The sequence below is a fragment of the Cibotium barometz genome, chromosome 65, assembly GCF_041138505.1.
Source record: "Cibotium barometz isolate CiBa-2024 chromosome 65, ASM4113850v1, whole genome shotgun sequence".
Taxonomy (NCBI): domain Eukaryota; kingdom Viridiplantae; phylum Streptophyta; class Polypodiopsida; order Cyatheales; family Cibotiaceae; genus Cibotium; species Cibotium barometz.
The window spans coordinates 15,308,811-15,324,745 of record NC_141110.1 but is presented as its reverse complement, the minus strand read 5'-3'; the positions used below and the strand labels follow the sequence as shown (position 1 = coordinate 15,324,745).

Here is a 15,935-nt window from a genome sequence, read left to right as displayed (position 1 = left end):
CTCTTGCTTGCTTGTGTTTTGTTGGAGCATCTTCACCACCTGAGCTTGGTGTTAACACTACAATAGAATGAGGGTGTAGCAACGAAAATAAAAACGCTTTTATAACTAGAAGGGTAGGGAGATGTCGAACCCATTTCACTACTATTTTCATTGCAACGGGTTCACTAAGCAGCGAAATTTCACTGCTCAGCAATGAAAGTACTGCATAGTAAAAAAAAAACTGGGGCAGATTAGGGAGCTTGCACAAGACTCCCTACTCTGCCCTAGCTCTTTTTTTTTAAAATATAGACATAGTAAAACTAACACAAATTCATGTGCTACCCATCGTCATGGACACATGTAATGTAAAACTTGACAAATACAAAAAAAAAAAGGACAATTGCAATTCATGGTTTTTATTCATGTCTTTTATTCGTGTCGTAATCAAAAAATCGCTGCTCAGTAATGTTAAAACCCTTGATATTTCCCTTCCAAAAAATGCTTCAAAAACACTGCTAAAAAACGTTGCAGTGCTCGCGATGTGTTGTAGTGCAAGAATGCGATACGAGGATGCGATCACCTTTAGGAAGGGGGTATGTTATCCAATTTGTTGGTTAACATGGTTTTGCTTACGCTTGACCATCTTGTAACTGAAGTCTATCTTTTATAAGATAACACTGGACTTAATGAAGTGGCCTTACCTTGAGCTTAATGCCAAATAGGGAAGTTACAAATTTCGTGAACATACTTGCTTAATGCTTGAACTTGTGGCCATGTACTTATGGCTCTTGGACTTCCCATGTTTTTGCAATGTTCCTACATGTAGGATAATCCTACACACCTTAGAGCGTTTTCATGTGTTTATTATGACACACTTTGCATGATATAACAAAACATCTTTGTGAACAAAGTTATCATAGTTCTATAACAATCTATGGTCAAGTAGCTTGTGTACATTTTGATCAAGCCTGATCCTTAGTAGTAACATTATAAATTATATTTTTAGGAGCCACCGTGAAAGTGGAACAGTATATCCTTGTGCTAAATTACATCGACAATTAGATAAAGGAAATGGCCGGAAAAAACCAGCGAGCTTGATTTGCATCACACACAAGACTCCGTTGCCTCGTAGTCAAGTGGTGTAGTCCTAGTTGCTTGCTGGCTTGTCTCACCTGATATGTCTTCCAAGGAGAGGCCTTTGGGCTCAGGGATGAGAAAAGTTAAGAGGAAGCCAAGCGCGCTGGTGCCCGCCAGCATGACGAAGGTCTTTCCCACCCCCATGCCTGGCTTGTAGCCGGCATCATCCCTACTGGGGTCGGGGTCCTGCGCAGAGAATTGGAAGCCAAAAGCTCCTAGCACAGCCCCCAGCTTGCCCACTGCAGCGGAAAGACCGTGGCATGTGGTGCGGAACCTGGCGGGGTAAATCTCCGCCGGCACGATGAAGGTTGTGGTGTTGGGCCCGAAGTTGCAGAAGAAGAAGGTGAAGGCGTAGATCACCACAAAGCCAATGTGGTTGTGGTCTCTCCAGTGGTTGTATGGGAGGCCCAGCGCCAGCATGAAGGCGCTCATGAAGAAGAAGCCCTGCAGCTGAATGGGCTTGCGGCCAATGCGATCAATTAAGAGAATGGTGCACCAGTAGCCTGGAATTATTGAGCACAGTGCTATGAGAGCTTGCGCTCTCGAGATCTTGTAGACTTCGTCGATGGCGCTCATCGTGGTTGCAGCCGGTAGCCAGTTGACTGCTGTCAGCACGTCCTTCTCGAAGAGGTTCAGTGTGTACCATGGGAGACCCGCTAAGAACCAGGTGCTGGAGGTCCCCAGCAGGTGTAGCCCGTGCTTTGAGAAAAACTCCCTGGAGAACAAGGCGTAGTCTGGCTGCGTGTCCAGCTTGGCAGCATCCTCCGACGTGGCATCGAACTGCCTCTGCAGAACCCGCGCCATGTCATCGGCAGCCCGCTTCGTGTCGCCCGCTACCAGCGCGGTGTAACGCGCCGTCTCCGGCATCTTAGAACGCCAATAGTACGTCAAGCCAGCCGGCAGACACCCGAAGAGGAAAACAATTCGCCAGACGTAGTCGGCGCCGTCTGACGTGGACGCCGCAGGGTTGACGCTGAACGGCGGTGCTGGGTATTGCGCCCGTAAACCGGAGGCTGCCACGGTTGCCACCGCGGCGCTGACCAGGATTCCGAAGCCTTGATTGGCGAAGACGGCACCCACGAAGGCGCCACGTGTATTGGTGTTGGAGTACTCCGACATGATGGTGGCGGAGAGGGGGTAGTCGCCGCCGATGCCGAAGCCAAGCCAGAATCTGAAGAAGCAGAGCGTGCCCACCACGGCGTGAGGCTTGGAACCGAAGGAAAGCGCCGAGGCCATGGAGCTAAAAATCATTAAAAGGGCCGTGAAGCCGTAGACCCTTTTTCTGCCCATCTTGTCGCCCAGCCAGCCGAAGAAGAGCTGGCCGACGAAGGCCCCCAGCAGAGCAATGCCGTTGACGGCGGCGTTCAGAGCCGGCGGGAGGGTGCCCGGCACATTGGATGCCGGGTCAGTAAAATAGATTCTGCCGAGCAGCTTGGTGACGGTGGACACACAGATGAGATCGTAGGCGTCCGTGAAGAAGCCCATGCCGGCGATGATGATGGTGGTGAAGTGGAAGCTCTGAGTCTTAGCCTTGTCCAAGGCCGCCAACATCTGCAGCTGTGACCTCGCCATGTCTCTCCCTATTCTTACTGCTCGGCGCGATCACAACTGCCAATTGTGAAAGCATGATTAAAGCGAATTCTTTGAAGAAAACATGACTTAAGCTTCTGTGATATATTATTTACACAAGGCATGGCTCCTTGCGGTCGAAAAGCAGTAGTGTAATATTGTTATCATCGCCACCTTTAATTGAAATACTCACCTCGTTTTGTTTTTACGTTTGATTATTAGGCTAAGGTGTTAATTATTGAAATATTGCTCATGGCTAAAGACATCAAAGCCGGCGCTTAACAATAATAAGAATTCTATAATTGTAAGGTTTCATGCATGCAAAGCACATGAGCTAGCACGTTCACAACATTATACAAAGCTTAATCGGAATTAACCTTAATGATGCAAAACTGCACTAATCAAATTAGGAAAGCAATGCACACAAAAGAAGAAGGAAAAAAAAAGGCAAGGAGAGGAGCAGCACATTAATAATGAGGATGCTAACAAGAGTCCGGGTACTGAGCCATGCATTAGATGCAAGCTCACCACTCGTATTTATACTTTTAAGCAGCTATGCCAGACTGCCTAATTAACAACACTGTTGTAATATTCTTAGGCAAGGCCCAGATCAAGAGAGTGGTCCTGATTTGATATGATGATACCCTCTCCCTTGTCCTAAGTTGAAATTAAATAATGTGATTATGACCACTCCTCTAGCTGCTCAGGACCACATCGGAGCATGCGGGTAATTTTCTGCGTACTCTTAAAGGCTACCTAATTATGAAGCTCGCCATTATAGAAAAGGAACATCAAAGATGCCTTATGAGGAGCTTTTTTTTTAATATAAGCTGTACTCTGTAGTAGCTCCCTTTCCGCGAAGGCCAGCTCAGGCCATCCTCTTTATTCCTAGACGGAGGCAGGTCTCCTGAAAAGATAGGTTGGCTTTAACATGGAGCCTATTCAAATTTGGAATAATTCTTCAGACCAAAAACCTCAATTTTTAGCTATATTCCAGTGAAAGTCGTACCAATCTAGTGAAACAAAATAATGCTTGATGATTTTCTCTTTAATCCATGCCGGTGAAAAGGACTCTCATATGCTGCTCCTCATTTTCTCCAATCTCACTTTTTCATACGTATGCTACTTAGCAACTACAGTATCTCATATAATACTTCAATCAACACCTTATTTTCTCTCATACTTTATGCTACTTGTTGGCAACTAAGGTAAATTCAATTGCAGCCATGCCATCTATGCAATTAATTAATTGGCTGACCATACTAAGGTAAGATAAAAAAAACTTCAATCAGGTATCATAAAAGATTTAATGACATAAGGTAACAAATACACACAAGTATGGGTGTGTGAGAGAGAGAAGGGGGCACGTATCTCTCTCCAGTCACTTGGTAGGGCGAGGTATATCTCTCCAATCACCTGGTAAGGCGAGGTAGAGTGCTCACATAACCTGGTTTGTAATGTAATTTTCTCGGCTGAAATTCAGAAATCCCGATTGGAATTTTATATTTTAAGGGATGAAATTTGTACAATTTACTTGTTATAAATCCCGGCATTTATATGATTTATAGCGATTTTCAAGTCTAAATCTAGGTTAACCCTAAGAATTGTCTTAAATCGAAGTTAAACATCAGAATTGCCGTTAGTTTTAAGGGTTGAAAAAACAATTTTTTTTTTGGAGCAGTGGACAGGTCTATCCCCTCACTGAGTGAGTAAACAAAAGCTTGTAGAAAGGTTATATTAATGTGTTGTGTGCTCCATGTTTAGCCATGGTCTTTGGATTCTCATAACTAGTCAGTCTCTCTCTCTCTCTCTCTCTCTCTCTCCAATTCAGGTGAATGCGATGTGTTCATTGGCCCATGTTTTTCCAAAGTCTTTCTCTCTGCAATGCACGTGGTCATGTTTAGGCCTCTCTTTTACAGAGGTGATCACATCAGGCCTTTTGATCCCTCACCAATGTAGCCCTAGTTCATAGCCCTAGATCTGTACACGCGACTGATGCATTTTGACATGCGTGACTTTTTTCTTGTCGACACTAGGACATTTTTGCTATGGGGTTGGCAGAGCCTAGAGGAGTGGTGGAGGGGCAGTCAGCGTTTTGTTTGTACAACACTGCTGCTCATGGCTTTTGTCGACTACGTACCTCCTTTGTGTCTTTCCCTTTCGTTTTGTGGGTTCTTGCCTACCAAATTGGCTACATTTATTCCCGGCTACCATGCACAAAGCCTAAGCTCCTCAAATACTTTTAAGGACATTGAAAACGATAGTCTCCTTACAAAATTTTAACCCAAAAACAACCCTTTTTTTAACTTCTTAGTACTTACCCTATTAGATATCTTGAATTAAGAGGTATATGTTTTTTTTCAAGAGAAAATGGGTTCATATTAATAAGATTTAGTTATACAAGTGAAAATATCGCCTATAGTAGTATAGGCAGAAGTCATAATAACTGAAGCTTGGCATTATTATGGCCTTTGCTCAGATCTGTGAGCCCTGATTAATGATGCATGTAGGCTCACGGAGAACTCTCTCACGAGGTGAACCAGGGGCATTTCAAGCTCATCCCAAAAAGAGGTAAATGTTATGGCCACTCTTGACAACTTGAGGTTTGCTTTTTACACCTTTCAAACACACACACACACACACACACAAAAGTATTGTAAAACACACAAGTACATACAAAAGCATTGTAGAACACACACACACACACAAAAGTATTGTAACCATCTAATTCCTAAGTAGTAACATGAATATATATATTTTGGAAATACATGAAGGGAAGGTTTGCATTTCCATTCACACCACCAAAGAGGTTTACCTTTACACTCACACCAAGCGAATGACCAAATATATAAACAAAGTCTTGCAAAAGGCTCTCTTATTATGTTATTTAATTTATGATAGAAAAGTTGCCATCCTTTAACGTCTCTTCATAGGTGTTATATTGTGCCCTTCACAAATCTAGACGTAGCATGAAGACCTGGCATGATAGAAAAGTTGCCATCCTTTAGCATCTCTTCATAGGTGTTATATTGTGACCTTCACAAATCTAGACGTAGCATGAAGACCTGGTATGCATTCTCCATTATGTTTTTCAAACTCATAGACATGGTTTTCATATGGCTTATTGTTGGTTTTTAAAAAAAAATATTTTGTGAAATAATAGACATGAAAATTTTATATATATATATATATATATATATATATATATATATATATATACGTATATGTATATATACATATGTATGGATGTATGTATATACGTGTGTATTTGAATATTCTCTCTCTCTCTCTCCGCTATAGATATATACAGATTATACTCTTTGTATAATCTACACACACACACACACACACACACACACACACACATATGCATATATATCATATTGTATTATATAAAGAGTATATGGTATATATATCTAACTAGGAGAGAGAGAGAGAGAGAGAGAGAGAGAGAGAGAGAATATTGTAATACATATATATATATATATGTAATTATTTTAAATAAAAATCAACATATTTATCATAAAATAACACACATACACACAGAAACACACACACACACACACACACACACACACACATATATGTATGTATATATATATATGTATACATATATATATATGTATGTATATATAGATATATATACATATACATACATATATATGTATGTATATATATATATATATACATATACATACATATATATGTATGTATATATATATATATACATATATATATCTATATATATATATACATATATATATATATATACATATATATATCTATATATACATACATATATATATACATATATATATATATATACATATATATATCTATATATACATACATATATATATATACATACATATATATATGTATATATATATATATATATATATATATATAATATCGTATAGTTATATACACATTATACTCTATATAATATATATAAATATATATGGATAATATTTATACACACACACACACACATATATGAATGTGTGTGCATATGCAAATGTATATGTGTGTGCAGGCATGTAAATTTTTTATGTGGACATTTTTGTGTCTATGTGTGTGCACATGCATGTGCATATGTCTGTGAGATTGTGTGCATGTGCATCTATGTATGCATGTGTGTCTATCGATGTGTGTGCATGTGTATTTGTGTATTTCAGTGTGTGTATGCGTGTATATATATATGTAAGTTTATATGCATGTATGTGTATGTGTGAGGCTAAGTTAGTGTGTGCGTGTAAGTGTACATATTTGTGTATGTGCACGTGCATGCGAGTGTGTGTGCATGTGTTTTCTTGTGTGCGTGTGTGTGTTTTTTGTGTGCATGTGTGTGTGTGTGGTGCGTTGTGTACATGCACATGCATGTGTTTATGTTTGCATACATATGGATCTATTTATATATATATATATACATACCTATAAATACATATATATATATATATATATATATATGTATGTGTGTGTGTGTGTTCTCTCTCTCACACACGTGCACATAATATAATATTTTGTGTGTGTGTGTGTGTGTGTGTGTGTGTGTGTGTTTATATATATATATATATATATATATATATATATAACTCATTCAATGAGTAAATGACTTGATGGTGATAACTAATTATGAGCCCCAATGCATTTAGGCTTGTGGAAAAGAACATTCCTTTTTAAAAGTTCAAAAATGTGAAACTCTCTTATACATACATGCATATATATATATATATATATATATATATAGTCATTCAATGAGAAAATGACTTGATGGTGACAACTAATTGTGAGCCCCAATGCATGTAGGCATGTGTAAAAAATACTTATAAAAATTTTAAAAAAACTCCTTTCTCCTTCATATGTGAAAGATCTCTCCTCTTGCCAGTGGGGCTCTCCTTTGCTTGCCACATGGAAGGTTACAAGTAATATATTTATAGAAGTATATGTTGTGGCCACTCTTGACTCACTCTTGAGTACAACTTAGGTTTGCTTTTTACATCTTTAAAACACACATGCACATAAAAGTATTGTAAACACATATGCATGCGCATGCATACACACACACACACACACGCATGCACGCACACACACACAAAAGTACTATAGCCATCTAATTCCTCAATAGTAATGTGAATATATATTTTGGAAATACTTGAAGGGAAGGTTTGGATTTCCATTCACACCACCAAAGAGGTTTACCTTTTCACTCACACCAAGTGAGTCACCAAATAAATAAACAAATGCTTGCAAAAGGCTCTATTATTACGTTATTTAATTCATCAGAGAGAAAAGTTGTCGTTCTTTAACATCTCTTCATAGGTGTTATATTGTGCCCTTCACAAATCTAGAAGTAGCATGAAGAACTGGTGTGCATTCTCCATTGTGTTTTTCAAATTACATATGGCTAACTGTTGATAAAGTTATTCATTTTTCTTTTTGGTGAAAGAAAAGTACTATGATGTGGATAATTAAATCACATATTTTATTGATAAAAGAGAACATTAGAGTAGTGGAAAAATAATCAAGTACATGAGTTTGAGAAAATGAGGGGGACAAAATATACACATTTGGTCTCACTTAATCTAATAATAGAGTCCATTAATTCTTAAGTTAGGATTACTAGTACAATATTGGATGTGACTTGCAACTTAGGCTATGCTTCCAAGGCAAGCATCTCTGTTTATTTACAATGTATATTGGTAACTACCTATATAGTAATTTGTTTTACAAATTGTGATGGCTTTGATGATTCAAATATCTTTTGCATGTAGACATTAATAGGAAGAAGTCCCATTAAAGGAAAAAATATTATTGAAAATAACGAGGAGCTTTTATTGCTCAAAATGCCTCTATTTTTTTTAAACGTTTATATACGCCGTGTTTCGAGAAATCTACCAACCCTAGAATGCAAAATAACCTATTTTGGTAATTTTGAGTACCCATTCAACTATATTTTGTTTTTGTACACATACATTGTGACTTTGTGAGGGAATTAAGACACAATCAACACAATCCTATCCAAATTACTTAACATCTTAAGCTTGCAAGCTTTGATAGTGAGAGTATTCTTTCATACTTCTGATGACTTTTAATGCATAGACGTGATTGTAACACATCATTTTAGGAAACTACAATGACCAACTTATAGACATGATTGTAAAGAGGCACACTTTGTGGGAATCATGAATTCCCAATTTTAGTAACTTTTATTCTTTAGTTTTGGTAATACAAGTAGGTGACCCGCGTGCAGCTACGGTATAAAGTTTTTGCTTGTATGCATATAATGTGCATACACGTGTGTGTGCATACATAAGGGTGTGTATGTGTATGCATCTATGCATATGTATATAGGTGCAAGCACATGTGAGTGAGTGTGTTTACATGTGTGGTGTGTGTTTTTATATGCATGTGTGCATGTATCTATGTGTGACTCTCTCATATAGATGCATATCTATGTGTTCTCTCTCATATGCATTCTCTTTATGTCTGTGTCATGTACATAGACGTCACAACCCTCTCTCAAACACATACACATACACATACACATACACATACACGTACACACGCACTCTCTCTCTTATCACATCCATCTTGCATACACACTCTCTCACACATAGAAACTATCTCTCTCTCTCTCTCTCTCTCTCTCTCTCTCTCTCTCTCTCTCACACACACACATACACACACCCTCCACCATATGTGTGTGGCTATGTGTATGCATACATATGTGTGTGTGAATGTGTTTATATATAATAGTATTAATATAATACTATTATATATTTCCTATATGTATATTGATTTATATATCATTATTATAATATATTATTATATATTTACTATATATATGTTTACTTTTTTAATTTAAGTTTATGTAATATATATAACATTATATTATAATATATTAATATAGATTTAATACATATATTTATTCAGTATCCTTACTCATTGTATGTTTATATATTGTTATTATATATATTTGTATTCTATATATTTTATACTTATATTACATATATTTTTTTTTATTTGATTTATACTTATATTTATATTTTATTAAAATCTACTTTTATTATCTCTCTCTCTCTTTTCACCCTCTCCCTCTTTACGTCCATCTCTCTCTCTCTCTCTCTCTCTCTCTCTCTCTCTCTCTCTCTCTCTCATAAACACACACATGTACACACCTGCACATGCACTAATACAAATGTATGCTCTCTCCTCCCACACACTCTCTCACACATAGGAATTCTGTCTCTCTCTCTCTCTCTCTCTCTCTCTCTCAAACACACACACACACACACACACAATTTTAATTAATTAAATCTTACATGTAATGTCTCTCTCTCTCTCTCTCTCTCTCTCTCTCTCTCTCTCTCTCTCTCTCTCTCTCTCACACACACACACACACACACACACACACATGTACACACTCGGACACGTACTAATGTAAACACACGCTCTTCTTGTCCCACACACACTCTCACACATAGACTTCTATGTTTGTGTCTCTATCTCTCTATTTATTTGTTTCTCTCTCTCTCTCTCTCTCTCTCTCTCTCTCTCTCTCTCTCTCTCTCTCTCTCTCTCTCTCTCTCGCGCGCACACACACACACACACACATAAATATATACTCTCTCTTCTCACACACACTCCCACATATTGAAACTCTCTCTCTCTCTCTCTCTCTCTCTCTCTCTCTCTCTCTTTGAGGAAACATAGAGCTATAATACTGAGTATGAAAAAACCCCAAAGTGCCAGTGGTGGCCTACTGAGGGGGCATACAAACTGTGCAGTGAGAGGCGTGAAGCCTGTGAGCAGTCAGTGCTACATCACGGTGGATGATGTGATGTGTGCAATATGAACCACTGTGGGGGAGTGTACTCCCATCTAGCATGTCCTCCAACAATCCTGAAGAAGAGACCCGTGCGCCCCCAACGACGAATGAAGGCCTGGAGTCTGTCCTGAGCTGTCTGTGAAGGCCGACAAGAATCATCATACATGGAACGCAGTGCACGGATAAGATCGAGCCAAATCAGGACTAGAGTATCACGTGTCGATTGCCGCGTGTGACTAAGGACATGGAGACAACGAGCTCTCCAAATGTTCCACATCGCAATCGCAGCAATCACCATAAAAACATCATCCCTATGCCAATGCTCCATGTGCAAGGCGTCAGGTGGAATCATACTAAGGTACCCCCTCCGATACCCCGTCGCCGTAAGCATGAGCACAGCATCAGTGCCCTCACCCTCAAAGAACACATGAGGTCCCGGCCAAGGAAGGAGCCATAACACAGATCCCCAACTGAGGAAACCTGCATGCTGACCAGCTCTGCTGAGTAGTAGAGCCACTGCTCGCCAAACGGAGGAAGCCACTGGACACGACCAGAGGCAGTGGGCCTGAGACTCCTGAACCTGATGATCACAGCATTCATATACATATGGGATCATGGCCCATCAAGGCACCCCAAGTGCCGCCGGCAAGACCAGCATGAGCAGTCAACCAAAAAAAGAGAGTGATCCGCCGAGCAATCCTCAGCCTCCAAATAGATGCCCAGTACTGTGCCAGGAAGGCATGAGAGAGACCTGCATGTAGCCAAGTGCCCGAACGCGTAGGTCTATGTAACTGTCGTCGAAGCAAGCAGTGCCTCCCAATCCGAACAGTATACCCGAAAAAGGAAGTATGCCTAGCGTCGGTCTCCACAGCAGGCCACTCCCATTCCCCGGGGTCCCAAGTCAGCTGCGAAAGAGGCCGTCCCTCCCAGATCCATAATCGCCAACGGGCAGCCATACCAATGTGAAAAGACGGGTCCACCTCCCGTCTTTTCCTGTAAGAGCCTACAACACGGATGGGAGTCCAGTCAGCCTGTCGCAGCTCCTCTAGGCAACCCAAACCATGAAACTGTAATCTGACGTGGCCGAAAGCATCTGGCATGCCCATAGGGATAAAAACCATAGGCCAATAACAATGGGAGCTCCAAACAAGAGAGGGTGTACCTTCAGCACCAAACATGCATAACCATCCTGAGTGCTCAGGCATCTCATGTAAACCCCGAATGGCATCTCTCTCTCTCTCTCTCTCTCTCTCTCTCTCTCTCTTACATACATGCATGCACACACACACACACACTCTGACACATGAGATGATGGTTGAGTATGGTTCACAGTCGCGCGCACCTTGAACTATAACTGCAACTATGGGTAACTCTATGGAGGGTAGACACACACACACACACACATGCGTGCGCACACACAAAACATGCATGTACACACACACACATGTGCACTGGTGCACACACACATACATGCATGTACACACACACACACACACACACTCTTATATAAATGCACGTACACACACATACACAAACACTCTCTTTGTCTCTCACATGCGCACACGCACTCTCTCTCTCACATGCGCGTGTACACATACTCTCTCTCTCTCACACACACACACACACATGCATGCATGCACACACACTCTCTCTCACCCACACATGCAAGTACTCTCTCTCTCTCTCTCTCTCTCTCTCTCTCTCTTACACACACACACACACACACATGTTACATAGTTGGTAAGTAGCTACGGGGAGCTGGACTAGCCTTTGAGTCCGTCCATTGAAGCGTGGGTGGCGAGCGAGTCCGGGTTCAGGAGAGAGGAAACTTGGGGTGATCGGACATGTGTGGACAGGCAAGCCACTACATATGTCTCGTGGTGAGGATCCATAACCTCATTCCCTCTACGGCTAGGTGGTGACCTAGAGCTCGCATCCTCCACACGGCGGTGGGTCTACAGTGACCGTGTTACAACATTGGTATCAAATCTCGTGTGTTTCGTCCGTGTGAATTGGGGTCGGGCCCACTCAAAGGCTAGCAACCATTCAATTGAGGATTATCGTTATCGCTTATCCTGCCAGCAAGAATTACCTATGTGGAGCAAGGAGCTGGAAGCCATAACTATTCGTGTGTGGTGTGTGTAGCAAGAATCTGAGCAGCACGAATGTGTGGAGAAGAAGGAGGCGCCATAGCCACAAGAGAAAAATCTCTCTCGCGCTACCTCTCTCTCTCTCTCTATAGGTGGCGGCTGTAGCACACGCCAACAGAAGGGGGGAAGATAGCTGTACGTCTCTCTCCTCCAAAGCTCGTTTTACCTTCTCGCTCTCTCTTGGCGGATGTCACTTTCCTACACAATGGGAGAGAAAGCGTAGAAATCCATCACTCTCACTCTCTGATCCGGTAATGCAAGGTGCACCACCCAGCTATGCAACAAGAACTAAAGAAGAAAAGTGCCCAAAACGCTACGCCAACCCCTTTTTGGTGTATCCACCCAACTGCGCAGCCACCTTCTTTGCAACAACAAGAGAAAAAACGGAATAACATCAGGTTCGGTTGGGCTTAAAGAAGAGAATCTTAGCCAGGGCCATCATTTACTAGACCAAATATATGTGCAAGGCCTGCCAATAAGGACTATAAGGGACCGTGTTGATGGTAACCGGTGAAGCCTCATGCCCTAAGGCGAATGAAGTCACCAACACGACTAAGGTTCTGCCAAATCGAAGGGTTTGTTGCAGCCTCTGATGCTCGTCACTCATTGAAACTAGAAGGGAGACTGTTTTGGTAGATATCTGCCTTCACTCAAGCACTAATTTGTGCCCACGCACGTAGCACGAAGAAGAGAGGGTGACTTTGTTTTCCTTCCAGGTTGCAAAAGCTCCTATACTTCCCAGCTGCTGCTGGTAAGAGAGTGAAACTCCAAGACGTGTCAGAGGTCAAATTCATCGCAGTAGTGCACACGACATCAACATTGGCTGGCAGTCTCTTGGACTTGATACCTAGTTTCAATTTCTCCCTTACGATTTATTTATTTATCGTATTTGGTTATTTATCAGTAAAATTAAAATAAAAAAATAAGACTTAGCATGTCTAGCGGGGGTGGTTCACCACCAGTAGTGGGTTTTTTTTTCTAAATCATAATCATTAGGAAAAATTTGGACCTAAATTGGACCCTTCAAGGATTTGTACACATTCTTTCTTTACAAAAATGGGCTCATTGACAATTTTGCATATTTAAGAAGTCCCAAATTTGGTGATGACATGGCATGTTAAGTGCCACATCATCACCAAGTAACATGCCACATCATCACCAAATTTGGGAACTTTCTTAATATGCCCATCATGCTATATACCATTGGAAAGGTCTCGAAGAGGAAATTCCAAATGTAGAAACTCTGTTCACTTTTGAGTTGATTTGTAAAAATTTCACCACCATGAGCCCAATTTTGTAGAGAGAGAATCTCTACAAATCCTTAAAGGGCCCAATTTGGGTCTAAATTTTTCCTAATGGTTGTCCTCCATGTTCGTCCTGGGTGAGCTTGACCATATGCATCAAGAAATGATTGCTCGCCAGATTGAGATGATGCGATCTCCTTCGGGCTCGCGAGGGACCGGAGATGTTCCCATTGGCATAGCTCTTAATGTTTCCCCATAGGTCCGTCCAATAGTGACCGACATCATGGAATTAGTGGACGAGAAGCCCTTTCAGGTTGATGCCACTAATAAAAAATTACTCCGCGGATGATCTTCTCGATGATGAGGACGCCTATGGAGATGGTACTCGTCGACCCACGGATGTGGAGTTAAAGGCCGAGATGGATATCTCAAGGGGGTCCATAGCCCAATTGTTTGCAATGACCAACACATTGGAGAGAAATCATACCGAGATTTTATCCGTGGTTTGGATTATTCATGCTCTTTTGGATGCTCGTCCTACTACTCCTGCAGGGAGTGTTGTTGCACCAAGATCTATACACAAGATGGTGCATTTTTCTTCTACCAAGGACATAATGCCTAGAGTAAGATCGCAGGCGCGTGCTAGAGTGCATGGAAAGTAGTCCGCAAATGACTAATAATCTCCTCAAGGACCTTAAGCTGCTGAGATTTGTGGAAGAGGAGAAAGAACACAACAAGGACTCAGATTTAAACATCTTTCTCAAAGAGTGGTCATATATCCACAACCTTAATCATGTGACAAAGGATGTGAGGCCCGTATAGCGAGACCAGCCTATCATTTGTGAGGCAAATCATACAAATGGTGGATAAGTTTGGCCAAGAGTGCTAGACTTCCGAATTACCTGGGTAGAGTTCGAAATGATTTTTCGTAAAGAGTTTTTGCTTGTGAATAAGTTGCGCAGATGTCCTAGTGTGATTGGGATATATGTTCGATGTAGAGGGCATCTCCCTCACATAGTACATCTCCAACTACTCTGAGATTGTGTTCAAATTAAAGGAAATCACTGAGTTCTAGACTTTACGCGGATTCATGAGAGGCTCACACCCAGATTATGAGGCTTTTGTAGAGCGGATGCCATAAAGTACGCAAATATTTATAACGGCATTTCACATCACTCTAAATCCAATATTAGCAAGACAACTAAGGGTAAAGAGGGTTCGAACTTTAAGAGGAAAGTCTTTCGGGGCAAGTGGGGGGCTGAGAGGGAGTAACAGAGAGGGCAGAGTGGGTGACGCTGAGCGAAGGAACCGCATCATTTTCGAGACAAAAACCAATATAAATCCACTAAGAAGGATAATTACAAAAAGCTAAAAAGGAAAATCTATGCTTTAACTGTGTTGAGGCTTAATATACCAAGGCAGCATGTCCCAAGCTAGGAGGTGGAGGTAGTTTTAGTTATGCCAAGAAGGATGGTAAAACCTCCCAGTAGCTACTTACTATCCAACGATTACATCTTAGTTCAGGAGAGTTCATAGAGGTGATTGTAGGACACGTGGATAATACCCATGCTTGCTGCGTTACCTGGGGGACGGCGATGTGGCTGCCCCATTAGTGGGACCACATGATTTCGTCTGCTTATGTGGCAGGTTAGGTGGGTGTAAAGTCACCATCATGATTGATGATGGAGCCACTCACAACTTCCTTAACTACGCATTAGTTTTAAGAGTTACGATTTGCCAGAGACCAAGAGCAACCATAAGTACACTATATCATTGGCTAATGGTCACGATAAGACTGTTTGGGACACAGTGGTCTTGGGAGGAACTTTACCTATGCAGGGCTATGAGGCCGGTTGGATTTTCAAGTCATGCACTTGGCCAGAGCCGATATTTATCTGGGCAGGTAGTGGTTGTATAACCTCAGGCCTACCATAAGTCGTAGCTACTAAGACAATAGCTTAGAGTTTTGCATGAGTGGAGAGTGGTGAGGTTACAAGATGAGTAGGAGGTTCCAACTACATCCAT

At 41.2% G+C, this 15,935-nt stretch overlaps 1 protein-coding gene across 1 annotated transcript; it reads right to left on the bottom strand.

Annotated features, from left to right (window-relative positions):
- Window positions 1-877: 877 nt before the first annotated feature.
- Window positions 878-3,213, bottom strand: LOC147602960 (putative inorganic phosphate transporter 1-7). Its single transcript, XM_086797308.1, has 2 exons — window positions 3,152-3,213; window positions 878-2,724 (listed from the first exon to the last, which is right to left on the bottom strand). The coding sequence occupies exon 2, from the start codon at window positions 2,686-2,688 to the stop codon at window positions 1,084-1,086; it is 1,605 nt and encodes a 534-aa protein (XP_086653434.1). The 5' UTR covers window positions 2,689-2,724; window positions 3,152-3,213; the 3' UTR covers window positions 878-1,083.
- Window positions 3,214-15,935: the final 12,722 nt, after the last annotated feature.

Coding starts and splice junctions, on each gene's coding strand:
- LOC147602960 (XM_086797308.1), bottom strand. CDS start 2,688: ATGGCGAGGTCACAGCTGCAGATGTTGGCGGCCTTGGACAAGGCTAAG.